The 15,433-nt window shown below is 59.5% G+C and overlaps 1 protein-coding gene and 1 non-coding gene across 2 annotated transcripts; one reads left to right on the top strand and one right to left on the bottom strand.

Annotated features, from left to right (window-relative positions):
- Nucleotides 1-120: 120 nt before the first annotated feature.
- Nucleotides 121-4,185, bottom strand: Gpihbp1 (glycosylphosphatidylinositol anchored high density lipoprotein binding protein 1). Its single transcript, XM_047562103.1, has 5 exons — nucleotides 4,078-4,185; nucleotides 2,675-2,906; nucleotides 2,185-2,301; nucleotides 1,627-1,743; nucleotides 121-1,546 (listed from the first exon to the last, which is right to left on the bottom strand). The coding sequence occupies exons 2-5, from the start codon at nucleotides 2,724-2,726 to the stop codon at nucleotides 1,176-1,178; spliced, it is 657 nt and encodes a 218-aa protein (XP_047418059.1). The 5' UTR covers nucleotides 2,727-2,906; nucleotides 4,078-4,185; the 3' UTR covers nucleotides 121-1,175.
- An 11,176-nt stretch (nucleotides 4,186-15,361) lies between these two features.
- Nucleotides 15,362-15,433, top strand: Trnaa-cgc (transfer RNA alanine (anticodon CGC)). The gene has a single exon. It is a non-coding gene; the product is annotated as a tRNA-Ala (tRNA).

Here is a 15,433-nt window from a genome sequence, read left to right on the forward strand (position 1 = left end):
CCCTGGCACGCATGAGGCCCTGGGTTCCATCCTCAGCACCACATAAAATAAATAAAATAAAGGTACCATGTCCATCTACAACTTAAAAAAAAAGAAAGAAAGAAAGAAAGAAACCCAAAATAATTGGCTTCAACTTTCAGCTCCCTGGGGGGATCGGAGGCAGAGTGCAGAACTGTGACATGCCTTCTGGTCTGAAGTGTTCAGGCCCTCTCCTCTGTGTCTCCGTCCAGTGTGCCGCCTCACGGTGCTGAGTGTCTGCTGTGTTCATCGTGTCAGGCAGCAGGACGGAGGAAGGGGAGAAAGTGCCACCCTCCACCCAAAGACTTTGCTCCCACCCCAGTTAGGTGTTGGGGTTTTATTAAAAGGAAAAGGAAAGAGTGGCTGTGGAGGCCACTCCCTGCATGCTGGGAGAAACTTGGCAGCAGAAAGGGATTCTGCAGCACGGAGCTGGTAGGAGTCCAGGGGTCCTTTGAGCCTTGTGCCATAATGCTCAGATGGGAAACTGAGGCCCAAGTCAGTGACTGAGCTGTGGCCCAGGCCCAGCCTTCCCCCCACCCCGGTGCTCTGTCCAGCCTTAACTACTGGCAGAGCAGAGCTTGGTGCCATCCAGGAAACCCAGCGTCCAGCAGCCAGAGGCAGCAGCCCAGCAGGGAAGGCCGGAGGAGCCCTGGACTGGGCACCTCTCGCTCAGGCAGGACCGACTCTGCTGCCCAGTCCTCCTGCCTCAGGAGCCCACAGACCCTTTCTGTCCTCCCCCCTTTGCTCCACCCCAGCCTCTACAGCCTCCCTGGGCCTCCCTCCAAAGCCTGTTCCGCCCAGTCAGGGCTGGGAGAGGGCAGGGCCTAGCCTAAGCAACAGCTGGGAGGGAGTAATGAACTGCTGGGGAGCTAAGGGTAAGAATGGGGGCCCCCAGATGCACTGCATTATCTTTGCCCACAGCTGGGCTGGTGAATCCACAGATCCTGGGGGCACGGGTTCTTATGTGGCCGTCCTACGGCTCACAGGTGGGGAGTTAAGCATGCCTGATGGAGGAACTGCAGAAACACTGGCCAGGAGAGCCCCAGCTGGCTGGGTCATGAAAGACACTCCAGGTTTATTCTCAGGCTGGCGAGGGGGAGGGGAGGCGCTGGACAGAGGGCCAGGCCAGGGCGAGAGCAGTGGGGGAGGGTGGGTCTTCAGGCCCTCATTGCCCAAAGGCTGGTGAGGAGGCTGAGCAGGAGAGCTGTACCCACATTTTGGGGGCATCCTGGGGGGGCACTGCCCTTTCCACCCTGGGGATGCCCAACCCCACCACCCTGGGGATGGCCATTTTCACTGTCCTGGGGGCTACCTGCCCCACCCCCCTGGGGACGGCCAACTCCACCATCCTGGTGGCTGCCTGCCGTACCACCCACAGGGTCCTGGATTTGGGGGCTCTGCCAGGGTGGGACATTGCACAAGGTGGACTGGCAGCAGGTCTTGGTCATCTGGGTCCCCTCTACTGTCTTGGTGATAGGCTGGCAGGTGTCCACACACCACATGGAGTAGGTGGTCAGAAGACCTGAGCCTGGGGAGGTGAACAGGTGCTGAGCAGAGGCGCAGAGCTGGCTCTGGCCTGCGGCCGCTGGGTGCACTCCCGTCACTCACCCGTGTTCCCGTGGGCGATCAGCATGGTGCAGGAGGCGTGGCTCCCGGGGCAGCTCTGCATCTGGGTGCAGCTCTCCCCCCTGCGCAGCGACTGGCAGGCGTAGCACTGCAGGGGCGCTGTGGGCAGGGCCGCTCAGCCAGCACGGGGTCTGCAGGGCTGCCCAGCCCGCCCCTGTCCAGTGCCCTGAGCAGTTCCCGGGATGTGCCCCGGGGCCTGGATGAGGCATGGGGGCAGGCAGGGTGAACCTTCTGTGCCTCGGTCACTGGCTCAGTGGCATTGACCAGGGAGCCAGAGGGTCTGGAGGTGCATCTGACAACTCTGGGCAGGCAGCCTGGCACTAGGGGGACAGAGAGGCCCCGAGCGGCCTGGGGCAGGCCGGGGCCTCCTGGTGTGGGGAGAAGGCAGCGCCTGGGGAAACCCAGTGGCAGCCGTGGCCGTGGGGACCTGCCAGGGTCTAGGAAGCGGCCATGCAGCTGGATGCCCTCGGTGGAGGTGAGTCAGAGGCCTGCTCCAGCCAGGCAGGGTGGACAGGGCCCTGGTGGGGTGCTGCACGGTACCTGTGCCGGGGGCCAAATTGGTCTCCTCCTCATCCTCCTCGTCATCATCATCATAGCCATAGCTGTCCGGTCCCAAGTCCACATTGTCATCGTCTTCCTCCTGTGCCTGTCCACTCCCTGGCCGCGCAGGGACACCTATAAACCTCAGCTACCCAGGTACAGAGGACACATGCTCGGGGTGGAGTGCCGGCCCCACCCTCTATCCACCCTCCTCTCCACAGCTTGTCTGTTTTACAGAAGGGGAAGCAGACCAGAAGTGGAGGGGGTCCCCAGCCCTGCATGCCGGAGAAGCCTGGCCTGGGGCTGGGGGAGGAGGGAGCCCCTGGTCCCAGCTGGGGCCGTGATGTTGGGGCCCAGGACAGCCTCACCCACTTCCCTCTGGCCTGGGGACACCCACCTCACCCCTCCTTTTCCCCAAACCCATGCCTTGTCCCTAGACTGGGTCCCTGGAGGTCCCAGGGCCAGGACAGCACCACCCCCAGACCCGCACCTGGCTGACCACACAGCAGCAGGACCAGGAGGGCAGCCCCGAGCACGTCCATCCTGCTGGATGCTGCTGCGTGTGCTCTGCTGGCCGCGCGGGGCTCTGGGTCTGTGCTTAAGTGGGACGAAGGGCACTGCTGGGGCTTCCCGTGGCCCCACCAGCTCCAGCTTCAAACAATGGGCCTCCCTGTTTGAAGGCGCCAGGCCAGGGACACTGTTTCCCTCCAGGACCTCTGGGGCTGCAGGGGAAGGGGAAGTCGCTGTGTTGGTCTTGGGGCATCCTGTCCACCTGTGCCGCTGCTGCAGCCTGGGGAGGGGCCTGCACGTGGTGGGCGCAGGCAGGAGCCACCTGGCCCCTGGCCCCTGAGCTCTGTGATGCTCATCCTTGGCATCTGCCCTGACATCGCAGCCCTTCAGCCCCTTGGAAGTGTCCGGCCAGGGTGAGGCTGCTCAGAGTAGTCCCCTGGTCTCCCTGTGCCAGAGCTGCAGGTGGCTGGGGAGAACCAGGGCAGCCTTTGGGACTGCTGGGACACCACCCTCCTCGGCCTCCTGCTCGGGAAGCCACCAGCCCCAGCCTCCCTGCAGGTGTCCCCATGCCTTTGGGGAGCTGTAGACTGCAGCTTGCAGTGCAGCAGCGACTGGATAGGAGCCCAGGTGGGGGTCCAGCCCCACTGGCTGCAGTAGCTTCCGGTAGGCCCTCTGGTCCAGACAGGCAGGATTGGGTTCCAGGAAGGCCCTGTGGGTTCCAGGACCCTATTAGGGAGCCAGGGTCCCCCACCCTGCTACCTTTCATGGACCTAGGCCAGCTGAGCAGCCTCCCTCTGAGCCCAGCTCCTCCTCAGCCAGGTGCCAGCCCAGGCCCAGGCCAGAGCTCTTGAGAATGGCAGAGGGAAGACAGAAACACTCAGCTCGCTGAAATCAGCCTTGGTTTAACTGCTCCTCCACGACTCTAGTGGGCAGCGGTGGGCCAGCCTTGCTGGACTGCAAGGACCTGGCTGAGTAGCAAGCTCCTGCTGGGCTCTGGCACACACACCCCTGCACACTCAGCACACACCGCTCCCTCTGCCTCACCCAGGAGAGGGTCAGGTTCAGCGCTCACAGTAGCTGACACCAGGCCAGGCCAGGGCCACGGCCGATGGTGGCCACTCGGTCCCTGCCCTGACACCTGAATGACAGACTCCCGTTCCCCAGCACTGCCCCCCATCTGAAGGTCACAATGCCAGCTCAGTGTGTGGAGCTCGGCCCGTTTCCACCCAGCCCTCCCTCCAGCTCCCCAGGGCACGGCCCTGTCCTCTCTGACCTCAGACAGGGTCCCTGAGGCTCCCAGCCAGGGCTGAGGGCGTGAGGCCCTGAGGACGGTCCTCAGGGGCCACTTTCGAGCCTCTGACCTCCCTCCCAGCCCACACTTACCCGTGGCCATACCCGTGCCCCAAAGCGCCCTTCAGGAACAGCCTGGTCAGCTTGCCCCTGCCTGCAGACTCCTGTGCCTCTGGGCCCTGACCTTGCCTTGCTGCCTGGCTTGGCAGGGCTGTGGACACTGTTGGTCTCTGGGTCCCTCCCCACAGGGGCCTGTGTGAGTCACATTGCTCCTCTGGCAGCAGTAGCCTTGGGCTGAGAGCTCTGTGCTGGCTGTGGACAGGGGACGTCCAGCCGTCGCCCTCTCTCCGGCCGGGCAGCTGGAGATGGTGTGGTGGGGGTGCAGAGCGCAGGTCAGTGCTGGCATCGTGCTGAGGGGTTGCTGCAGGCCTTGCTGTTCTTGGGGGCTCTGAGACCCTCCTCCTCTGTACCTGGCACCGTGCTGACCTCTGGAGTACTGAGGAGTATCAGACCTGTGGGGAAGTGTCAGGGAGGCTCTCCAGGGAAGGGCACGCTGGGACGGGCATGGAGCGGCAGTGCCACGGGGGCACGGGCCTGGTCTTTGTATTGTGAGAGTGGGCCTTTGGGCAAAAGTGGGCTGCAGCTGTGCCAGCCCTTGTGCATGTCTCCCTGCTCTGGGCTCCCTCCACCCTCTGTGGTTGACCTTCTCCCTTCTGGCAGAAGCTAGGCCCGCTTCCCCTGGGTGGGCAGGGACAGGAAAAACCTCAGATAAATGAGTGGTGGACATGACCAGGAAGGCTGGCTTCTGTCCTCCCTGGAGCCCAGCACTTGGGAGGCAGCCGTGGGTGGGAGGACCGGGGGCTTACTCCCTCACAAGGCTCCTGGCAGGGGGAGCAGAGGGGGATTCACTCAAAGGCTTTGGCTCCCAGGTGGGCTGGGAGGCTGGGAAGCAAGAGACCTGGGGGCTGTTCTGGTTCCAACTTTTCCCCTGGGGGTGGTTCGGGGAGCGCCTTCACTGTGGGGCTCAGCAGATCAGAAAACACCTGCATGTGGCCAGCTTTCCAGGGGCACAGCTACTCAAGAGTCCGGGGCCGGGCACTCGTCACTGTCAGGTCCCTCGCCGGCCGAGTCGTCTCCCAGGAAGGATGGTATTGGGCTGCACAGTCCCCCAGAGACGCATCCAAGCCCTCGCCCTCAGAGCCCGCAAATGTGGCCCTATTGGAAAAAACGGCGTTTGCAGATGTAACTGAGTTAAGGATTTTGAGATGCAGTCATCCTAGATTAGGGTAAGTCCTAGATTCAGCGACAGGTGTGCTTACAGAGTGGGAAGCTCTTCTCAGCAGCAGGGGCTGCTGGGTGCCCAGCACCTGAGGTCTGAGGCCGGCAGGCTCAGCAGTAATTTGCAGTGGACATCAGCTGTCCCTGGGGCAGAGGAAAGATGGAGCAGGGCTTCGTGAAGGTCTACTGGTCACCAGGAGAAAGGGAACCGAGGGTGCTGACCAGGGCTGAAGGGAGCAGGCAGGAGAGAGACCCAGGGTGACCACAGGAGGAGCAGCGAGGTGAGCTGGGGAGAGGACCTGAGAGCGGGGTGTCAACTGAGTCCACCTGGCTGTGCAGCATCCACGTGCACTGTGGGGTGTTCACACTCACTACTGGGCAGGGTGTCTACACTGGCTGGGGATGAGTGAAACTGAAGACTTTGGATCCCTGTACCCGTGTCCTCAGTGTGAGGAGAGTGAACTGACCACAGGGGACAGAGATCTGCAGGAGTGTGGAGGGTCGGGCCTGGGTGTGTGTGGAGGCTGGGAGGGGACTCTCTGGAAGGGGCTTCAAGACAGGCAGGCAGGCGAGGGCATGTGGTCTCAGCAGGACCGGATCAGAGCCCTGCTGCCTGGGACGGACGGAAGGCAGCCCAGAAAGTCTCCACCGGGAGTGCCAACCCAGTGTGTCCCGTTCACAGACATCCACATGTTCCCTGGAGAGCGAAGGCACCCAGTGCCACCCCAAGAGCAGGTGTGGCTGTGTCGCCAGCAGACACAGGGCCTGGCAGGCAAATATAAACACCAGAGATAAAGAAGGCCACTTCACAATGGCGAGTTCAACCCAGCAGGAATTGGTCTTCAATAAACATTAGGAAAGATTAATCCGCAGAGATCCATCTATCTCAGGAAGTCAGAGAAAGAGCAATGTAAATCCAGAGAAAGGAGGAACTAAAGATAACTGCAGAGTTTAACAGAACAGGAGGCCGACTAGCCGTGGAGGAAGTTCCAGACTGGCTCTGTGCATGCTGCTGACGCCACAGTGCGAGGCCCAGGGGTTCAGGAGAGACTGGATGAGGGCTGAGTGTCTCAGCTGCTTGGTGGACATCAGGGACATCAGTGGTTTTCCCCCACTGCACACTCTGTCTTCCATCCTGTTGGTTCATGGGGAGCCTCGCTCCTGTGGACTGCCTTGGGCTGCACTAGCCCACTGTTTCCCAAAGATCCCAGAAGGCCCCATGCAAAGGGGTCCTCGCACCTCAGTGAGCTGGACCTTCCCTGGCCCTGAGCCCAAGAAGGTAATGAGGACAATCTCAGACCCAAACTTACGTCCCCCAGTGCCCAGATGGGCAGGGGAAGGTCACCAAGAGGAGGTGCCTGGATGTTTGGGGAATAAGCTGTGTTCATTAGCTTCTCAAATAATTCAGTCTCATTTCTTTTTTTATTTTCCTTGCTTTTTGGTACTGGGGATTGAATCCAAGCATGTTTAAGTACTGAGCTAAGTCCTCAGCCCTTTTTATTTTTTATTTTGAGACAGGGTCTCTCTAAGTTGCTGAGGCTGGCTTTGAACCCCTCGGTCTCCAGGGCTGCTGGGATTATGCCACCGCACGAGGCTCATTCTGTCTTGTTTCCAATGACTCCTCTGCAAGTGACAAGCAGCCTCAGTTACTTACCTGGATTTCCGTGTCCCTGGGGAGGTCCTCCAGGCTCTGGGGAGGCACTGGCACGTCAGCCCTGGCGTTGGGGAGGTTCCCTGGCTCTGCTGACCTACTGCAGCTCAGCAGGCAGGACCCTGGCCTCAGCCTCTGAGACTGCCTGGAGTCCAGGGGCTCGAGTGCCAGCCGCCTGTGTGGGAGAAACGCCTGGGGAACGGGAAATGGCAGGTGCAGGGTGCCCCCCGCCCGGGAGCTTCTTCTGGGGCACTGTCAGGACCTCGCCACCCGAGGCCTGCGGGTGTCAGACTCTGCTCTCCGGGACTAGCGTCCTCTGGAGTGTGTGCTGCCCCAAGCTCATCAGCTGGGCTTCTCTCGCCCACTGTTGCCTCCCGCTCTCAGGGAGCTCTCGGGGCATCCCCAGGCCTAGCCACGTCACCCACACCCAGGATGCAGCAGAAACGTCGCCTCCAGAGTCCTTGTCTTGGCCACAGCCCCTACAGGAAATCTGGCCACCCTCTGGTGTATCCCCCCGACCACCTGGAGGACTCCAGGCACTGCCCCTGTGCTCCTTCACAAGCTTGCCTTGGCTCTCTGTGCCAAGGACCCCTCTGTGTAGGAGGGGTCCTAACGCCGGGGACTGGAGAAGGCCCTGGGTCCAGTTCTTCCTTCCTGGATGTTGCCTGACCCAGGTGTTTTCAGGCAGGTACTGAACACGCAAACCTGTGGACTCTGCGTTGGTGCTGGGCAGCTGAGTGGCACAACAGGGATACCTCCGAGGTCCTGGGGTGTCTGGAGGAAAGGTGGATGGGGCACGTGTAACTGGTGGAGCCTCACTGCTGGGGAGGAACTGCATGCTGCAGACCCAGGCCAAGGCCATCCAGGCTCCCAGGCCTCTTGAGGCTAGAGAAAGCTGCAAACAAGGAGGGGCAGGAACTTGGGGGTCCCCACAGCTCCAACACTGAGCAGGGGCTCTCCCTTGCAGCCTCTGGCACCAGGCAGGCCCCCTTTGCCAAGCAGAGGAGCAAAACATGCAGACTGCACAGCCTCGACATGTCAGCCAAGGGCACCCACAAGGGAGGTGTCTCAGTGCCCGGGGTACCTGCCCACCCCCTCACACACAGTGGGAGGAAGCCCTGCCACAGAGGAAAAAGGGGCATGACACTGTGGTGACCACTCGGGAAAGACAGAGAGAGGACAGAAGAGAAGAGGGAGGAAGAAAGGAGGGGAAAAGGGAGTGGAGGTGTGGGCTTGTAACTCAGAAGACAAAGGGCTAATTTCCCTGAATACATAAGGAGCTCCTATAAACCTAGGGGGAGGAGAACAGAAAAATTGGAAAACATATGAATGGACAGTTTCCAGAAAAATCCAAACAAGTATCTCTTAGCTCCGTGAGAAGCAGCTCAACTATCTTCATATTCAGAAGAATGCCAATTAAACTTGCACTGAGGTACTATTTCTCACCCACTGCACAGTCCAGGGCAGCATCTCCACCATCAACAGGTGCAGGTGACGGAGGCCTGTGGGAATGGAGGACTCCACTGCCTCCATGGAGAGGCTTCTGTCAGTGCCCCACCCGCAGCTGACCCAGAGGTGTGCTCCACTCACACCAAGTGACAGGCACAGAGTCCTCACTGTAGCATCATTCAGAACACAGGGTCGGAAGCTTCCCAAGGGCCAGTGCCGCATGACTGTGAGTACCTTGGAGGCACCTCCTGTGGTACCTCCAAGAACAAGATGAACAACAAAGAAACCCTGGACTAAACGCCCAGACTTACTTGTAATCACATCAGTGCGTTCATTTTAAAACGGCTAAATGTGCATCACAGAATACAACAGTAAATTGTTGTTGTTATAGGAATGAAGCCTGGGGGCTGGAGATATAGCTCAGTTGGTAGAGTGCTTACCTTGCAAGCACAACGCCCTGGGTTCAAATCCCAGCACCGTGGGAAAAAAAAAAAACCCTCAGGAATGAAGCCTTCTCAGCATAAGAGGAAAGAGATGGAGGCTTTTAAAAATCAAAGAAGTTGAGTAAAAACCTGCAATCCTAAATCTGAAGTGAGAAGAGGATGAGTATGTGACTTATTCCTTTTGAGTAAGGATACTTATTTTCTAATTCGCCAAGTGCAGAGACCTGGAGCAAGGAAAGCCCTGTGCCATGGGTGGATGTGGTTTGCCTTCCAACGGTCCCTCTGCTATAGACCTGGTCCCCAGGGTGGTGCTGGGGTGGTGGGGCTGCTGAAAGGAGGTGGGTTCCTGGGCTCCACATCTGCCAGGACCTCTGGAGCGGGTCCGGTCTGCTGGGGCTGGGTCAGTCCAGGGAGAGCAGCTGTGGCAAGGCCAGCTCAGTCCTCCTGCTCCGCCGCCTTGCTTCTGCTCGGCCTGATCTCTGCACGTGCCCCTTTCCCCTTCTGCTTCTCCACCACGTTCTGAGGTAGCTGGGGAGGGCCCTTGCCAGAGGCAGGAGATGTGCTGTTTGGACTTTCCAGCCACTAGAATTGTGAGCCAAATCAACCTCTTTTCTTGTTAGGTCACCAATGTCAGGGTGTTCCTATACAAAATGGACTAAGACACCCAAAATGAGCCACGTCTAGCTACGGGCTTCAAGTATTGTCACCACTGAAAGAGAAAGGGTTACCGAGTAACTGGTGGGGTGCCAGCTGGGGAGGTGGCAGGATGGTCTGGGACATAGTGCAGCACCTGGCACCTGCATCCTGTGTGGCATCTGTGACCAGCACACTTGGCTCAAGGAGTAGAGAATGGCCCAACCACTCTGGGAAGAGTTTGGCAATTTCTTATCAAAGTTAACATTTACCTGTCCACTGTACCTGGCGACTCCACACCCAGCGACTGACCCGAGAGAACAGGAAGCTCATGTCCACACCAAGGCCTGGTTCCTAGGAGCCCTAGCTGATGTCCAGCAACAGAACTGGTAGACAAAGCCTGGGATGTTCACCCCACTGAATATTACCTAGCAAAGCAAAGGAGTCCATCCGGCAGAAAGCCAGATAGGACTCGGAGGACAGTGCACTTGGGAACTCTTCAGCAGGTGCTGTCTTTGGCGAGGGGAGGAAGTAGGGGTTGCCTGGGAGGGGCAGGAGCAGATGTCGGGGTGATGGTAATGTGAGCATCTGGGTTGCATGGTTACATGCATTTTTCAGACTAAGGAAGGGCATGCTCAGGATTCACAGACCTCACTGAATGCAATCTTGCCTCAAATCCCAGTAAGCAAAGTGCTGATAGTTGATGATGTGCATGCCAAGTCCAGGGACAGGTGTCTACCGCTTCAAGACCCACCGAGCTTGGACAATGGGTTGATGGGAGCACGGAGGAATGGCCAAGGTCCAATAGAGCAAACAGCCCACCAGCGTGGCACTCTTTAGACCTGCGATATGGTGTCCATCGTAAAATTCTTCCAACTATTTCTGTGTGCTTAAAGCTTTTCATCACAAAACATGGGGGAGAAGCATTGTCAGAGGACACACAGGTCAAACTGGAGAAGCTCCCCTTGGCTAGAGACAGCAGGTCAGTCTCCTGCGGCTGCCATAACAAGTCAGAAACGTAAGGAACACCAGGCACTTCAGAGCCAGAAGTCTGTGTATCCTGTGTGTGTCTGTGTTGCTGGGAGTCCTGCACACTAGGCAAGCGCTCTACCGCTGAGTGGCACCCGGCCACCTGGCACATTCACAGGACCACACTCTGAGTGTCCAGGGAGAGTCCCACCCCCACTCTTCCAGCCTCTGCAGGCTCCAGGTGCTCCTTGGTTGTGGCCACGTGGCCTTCTCTTCCATGTGTCTCTCCTGTTCTGGATTCGATACAGGCACTTGTCATTGGGCCAGTCTTGGGGAACGACCCTTTCTCTAAATCTTGGCTGAGTTGGAGGGTTACTGACTGTATTGGCCAAAAATGCAGGACAGAGAGCTCGGTAGCACACCACAGCAGGTCCCCCTGCTGCCCCTGCCGCCCCCTCTGCTTCTGCCCCCCTTTGGAGCTCCCAGAGGCCCAGCCGCGGATGACCCCAAAGCATTGCCTCTGATGCTGTCCCTGGTTCTGACAGGGCGCATTGCTGGGATGCAGCCCTAGGTACAGACAGCAGGCTCTCCGATCACTGGCAGGACCCTGAGCGCAAAAGGGAGACTCAGGCTATGGCCGTACAGTCGTTCAAGACTGCAGGGAACTTGTCAGAGGGTCCTGTGCAGGCGAAGCCCCCTTCCCCGCTTGCTGCCCTACGTTCCAGGAAATAGGCCATGTCTGACAGGTCAGGCTGGGCAGAGGGAGGTCACGGCCCCTGTTCCTGGCCCTCTGCAGGGCTCTTGGCCACATCTCGGTGTCCTTTCTCTCGGTTCATAAGGAAGCCCTTCCTTCTGCAGATCACGACCACCATACTTACGCTTGTTTGCAAAAATCCTGACGTGCTGAACCCCACGCACGTGCACGGGAGGAAGGCAGAGCAGCCTGGAAAGGAATCTCCGTCTCTCTGGCAACCAAGCCCGGCCTGGGAGAGGTCGGTGGATCGGTCCACTCCTGGTGCTCCCAGTGGCCCCCGCCCTTCCTCAGCATTATCCTCTGGAGTCCTGGCACCTTTCCACATTCCTGCCCCAGGCCAGGTCTGGTATTCTCTTTTGTGCAGCAAATGCCCAAAGTTTAGGGGCTTAGAACATGATTTATTTTCTTTCAGCATCTGTGGGCAGGAATCCAGGTGCCCTTGGGGGCTTTGGCTCACGTTCTCAGGTGGGGCAGGGGCGGGGCACACGGCGATCGCTCCCACGCTCAGTCCCTCACCTGGGCTGGCTCATGGCTTCCCCCAGGACTGGGGCAAGGGGTGGGGAGAACCCAGCCTGAGCGGCCCCTCCCCCTCCCCTACCTCTCCCTTGGTGCCTGCTCTGCTCTCTCCTGCTTCAGGAGGGAGCTGGAGTCTGCAGGGCTGCACCCTCAGGCCAGGCCCCTCCTGCCCACACTGTGTCCTCTCTCCTCCCTGTGCCTCGCACCCCGCAACCACCTTCCTACTGTCACAAGCTCCACCGCTGTGGCTGTCAGCACAGGCACCCCAGGTCTGGGGTCAGGGCCAGCTGACGGGTGAGGGAGAGGGTGGCGCTGTCTCTGCTGGGGGCATGCTCTTCCCGGGTCGCCCCGCTAGGCACGTGACCGTGGCCTCCGTGATGCCCACCGTGATTGCTCATGCTTAGTAGCAGTGCCCCATTGACAGACAGGGATGGGCAGGGGCCATGTTTGCCGAGTGGCGGCAGTTCACCATTGTGTCCTTCTGCCTCTGCCTGGAAGAAAAGCAGCCCCAAGCAGGTCCAGCCAGGTGAGATGCCAGGAGCACCTGGGGACAGCACAGTGCGTGGCACTGAAGAGCACTGGAATATGGCCACCAGGGGAACTTGGAGTTCTTGGTGCAACTGGGAGGAAGAGTGTGTCTAAGTGTGCAAGTGTGTGTGCCCACGGAAGCAGCTGCGAGTGTGTGCGTGCACACGGGAGCAACACTGAGTCCAGGCACTGGGGAGAGGAGGAGGTTGGGTTGCCCACCTTCCCTGCCACGGGTCTGCTTCTCCCTTCCCAGCTATGTGCAGGGCCGGGCAGGTGCAAGTCTGTCCCTGGTGACCGGGCTGGAGCTGGGCTCAGGCCAAGGTGGGTTTCCTGTGGCTGCTCCTGCTGAGCTGCGGGGTTCAGGAGCACCTGGGTCTGCTCCGGCGTCCTTAAGGAGGCCCTGCAGACTGAAATCTTGGTCCTGGTCCAAGACAGCTGCAGACGGCAGGTGGACAAGCTGGCGTGGTGAGGGGCAGACCCCGCATCCAGCAGGCTCAGGCAGCTCCCCTGTCCGGGTGCCACACTGCCGGCTGTGGTCAAGTGGCAGTGAGGTCCTCAGCAGGCTGAAGAAAGACCACGAGGCCCTGAGAGCCGGCCTTCACCACATGTGCAGGGCCACCAGTGGCCAGCTCAGAGGGAGCTAACTACATACAACGAAAAGGTAGGCCACGCCGGGGAGTTAGGACGAGGTGGGGGTTGGCGAGCAAAGCCGGCGCCAGCGGCAGGGCCGTCTGGCTCGGGGCTGTGGGTGCCACTGCCTCCAGGAACGCTCCTCTGACCGTGGGACCCTCACAGGGCAGCGTGGGGGCAGCGTGGCGTCGGGGGCCGTTCCCTCAGGGGGCCTGTTCTGGCCCGTGCTGGGGTGGAGGCCATCCAGGCATGCCAGCCTGCAGGCAGCCCTGGTGAGGGACCAGCAGGGCAGGGCTGGGAGTCTCAGGAGTGGCTGGTGAGAGGAGCTGAGCGGGGATTTGAGGCAAAGGGCGGTGGGCATGAGGCGGGCAGGCATGAAATGGGAAGGACGTTGGGGCTGTGGCACAGGCTGGAGGGGTGGCTTGGCAGGAAGGACGGCAGCACGGGGAAGGCGCTCCTCCTGTGAGCCCTGCTGGGACGCCATCTCCCTATGTGGGGACAGTGGGCACCCAGACCCAGCTGCCTGGACTTGGAGTGCTGGCTGCAGGGTGTGTGCTGTGCCACTCGCCATCAAGCACGCAGCCCTTGTGCCAGCCACACAGGTGCTCCACCCCTGGCAAGAGGTGCTGAGTCCTTTGCTGCTCAGGAAGGGACCCCACGGCCAGTGCCTGGTGGGACTCCGCTCTGCTCCACACCCCCTCAGGCAGCGAGATCTGCCCGTTCTTTGTGCCAGCCATGCCAGGTCCTTGCCTCCAGTGCAGGCTCTGCGAGCCATGGGTGCTCCTGGGCCTCGCGTCCCAGGCCTCCCAGACCCCAGGTGCTCCATGTGCCTCTCGGTGGGAGGATCTGCCCTGCCTCCTGCACACAGACCATCTGTGCCCCAGCCAGGCCTGGCACAGGTGCCCTGGACAGAGATGCACCGCTCCACAGCCATCACCCTGGCCTGAGCCACCGTCCTACCCACTGGCTCCCTGTCCTCTTCTAGAATCTTCCAGCCCACTCTACACTTAACAGTCAGAGGGTCTAGTGGATTGTGGTTGCTCTGTGCTTCCCACTTCTGCAATCATCTCCACCGCCCTCCCTCTAGCTGTCCTGAGCGCTGTCCATGCTAACTGTGCCCTGGCATGGGCAGGCTGCCAGAATGGACTCCACTGGTGTGTGCCACTCATTGTGTTAGCCTCTCCAGAGACGGAACCCGGTGGCTGTGCAAATGTGCAGACACCTGTTGCAAGGAGGGGTGCTCACCTTTACACAGGCCGGCATGTCTAAAACCTTCCAGCTGGTTGCAGGCTGGAGACCAGGAAAGGGCCAGTAAGGGGTTCATGTCCAGAAGAAACCAACTGGAAGGACCCCCTCCTGCTCAGAGGTCCCCAGGCTACTGTTTGGTTCATCCAAAAACACCCTCTCAGAAAAGCCCAGAATAACGTTTGCCTGACTTACTACCTCGGCACCATGGCCTGGTCAACTGTTGACAAAAATCAGCAACATGCTCCTCAACGGGTATTTTTTGCTTACAGTCCAAAGACTTCCCAGTCACACACTGCAGTTCTATTCCACCACCTGCAGTAAGATTCCAAAGCCCCAAGGGGGACTCTGACGTTCGCCTGTTCCCACCTCACTCAGCAGTCTGCGCTGTGCATGGGTGTGGGCACCCTGCCCTCCTTCAGCGCTACATGCCCAGCCCAGGCACCTGCGGCTCACCCACGTTCGGCTCCCTTCCCTGAGCGCTACTGCTGGTTGCCCTGGAAACCGCAATGCATCTAGAGGAGCCTAAAGTACGTCCCTCCCCCTCTGAACTGCCTCCGAACACCTCCTGGTCTCAGAACCCGCTAATCCAGAGTGTCCTCCCCTCTTGCCGGCCACTGCTGTCCAGAGCTCTAACTCAGTCTTTGAAAATTCATGCAACAGCGTTCCTGTTGTTTCAAGACAGTGTTTGTTTAGATTTCCTGTGTTGTCGGCCAGTTTCCCAACTTGCCCTTCCTTCCTGTGTTCTACCTTGTTATGTCCTGGATCTGGACGTCCCCAAGACCCACGCGCTGAAGCCCGTGGGTGGTGGTTGGATGGGGAGGCTCTGGCCTCGGACCCACAGCTGGCTGGATGTTGGGAGGTGGTGGGGACTGTAGGAGGTGGGCCCAGCGTGCAGGAGGGGTCCCTGGGGTGAGCCCTTGGGCCTGCACCTGCTCCCTGGGCCCTCCTCTGCTTCCTGGCTGCCATGAGCTGACCACTGTCCTCTGCCACACCCTGCTGCCCTGGTGTTCTGCTTCACCTCAGCCCCAAAGCAACGGGCTCGGCTGACCATGGACCGAAGCCAAGATAAACCTTTCCTCCTCTAAACTGTTTCTCAGGTATTCTGTCACAGCGACAGAAAGCTAACCAACAGCTCTCCTCCTCTCATCAGTTTCCTCCCTAAGCACATCCTTCTTCTAGTGAGAGGTGATTAGTGGAAAAATCTTTCAACATCTCTAGGTAGGTTTATTTATCTGAAAAAAATGTATCTCTCTAAACTTTAAAATAACGTTTTGGGCAGAGATGTAGCTCAGTTGGTAGAGTGCTTGCCTCGCATGCACAAGGCCCTGGGTTCAATCCCCAGCACCACCA

The sequence above is a fragment of the Sciurus carolinensis genome, chromosome 1 (genome assembly GCF_902686445.1).
Source record: "Sciurus carolinensis chromosome 1, mSciCar1.2, whole genome shotgun sequence".
Lineage (NCBI taxonomy): Eukaryota > Metazoa > Chordata > Mammalia > Rodentia > Sciuridae > Sciurus > Sciurus carolinensis.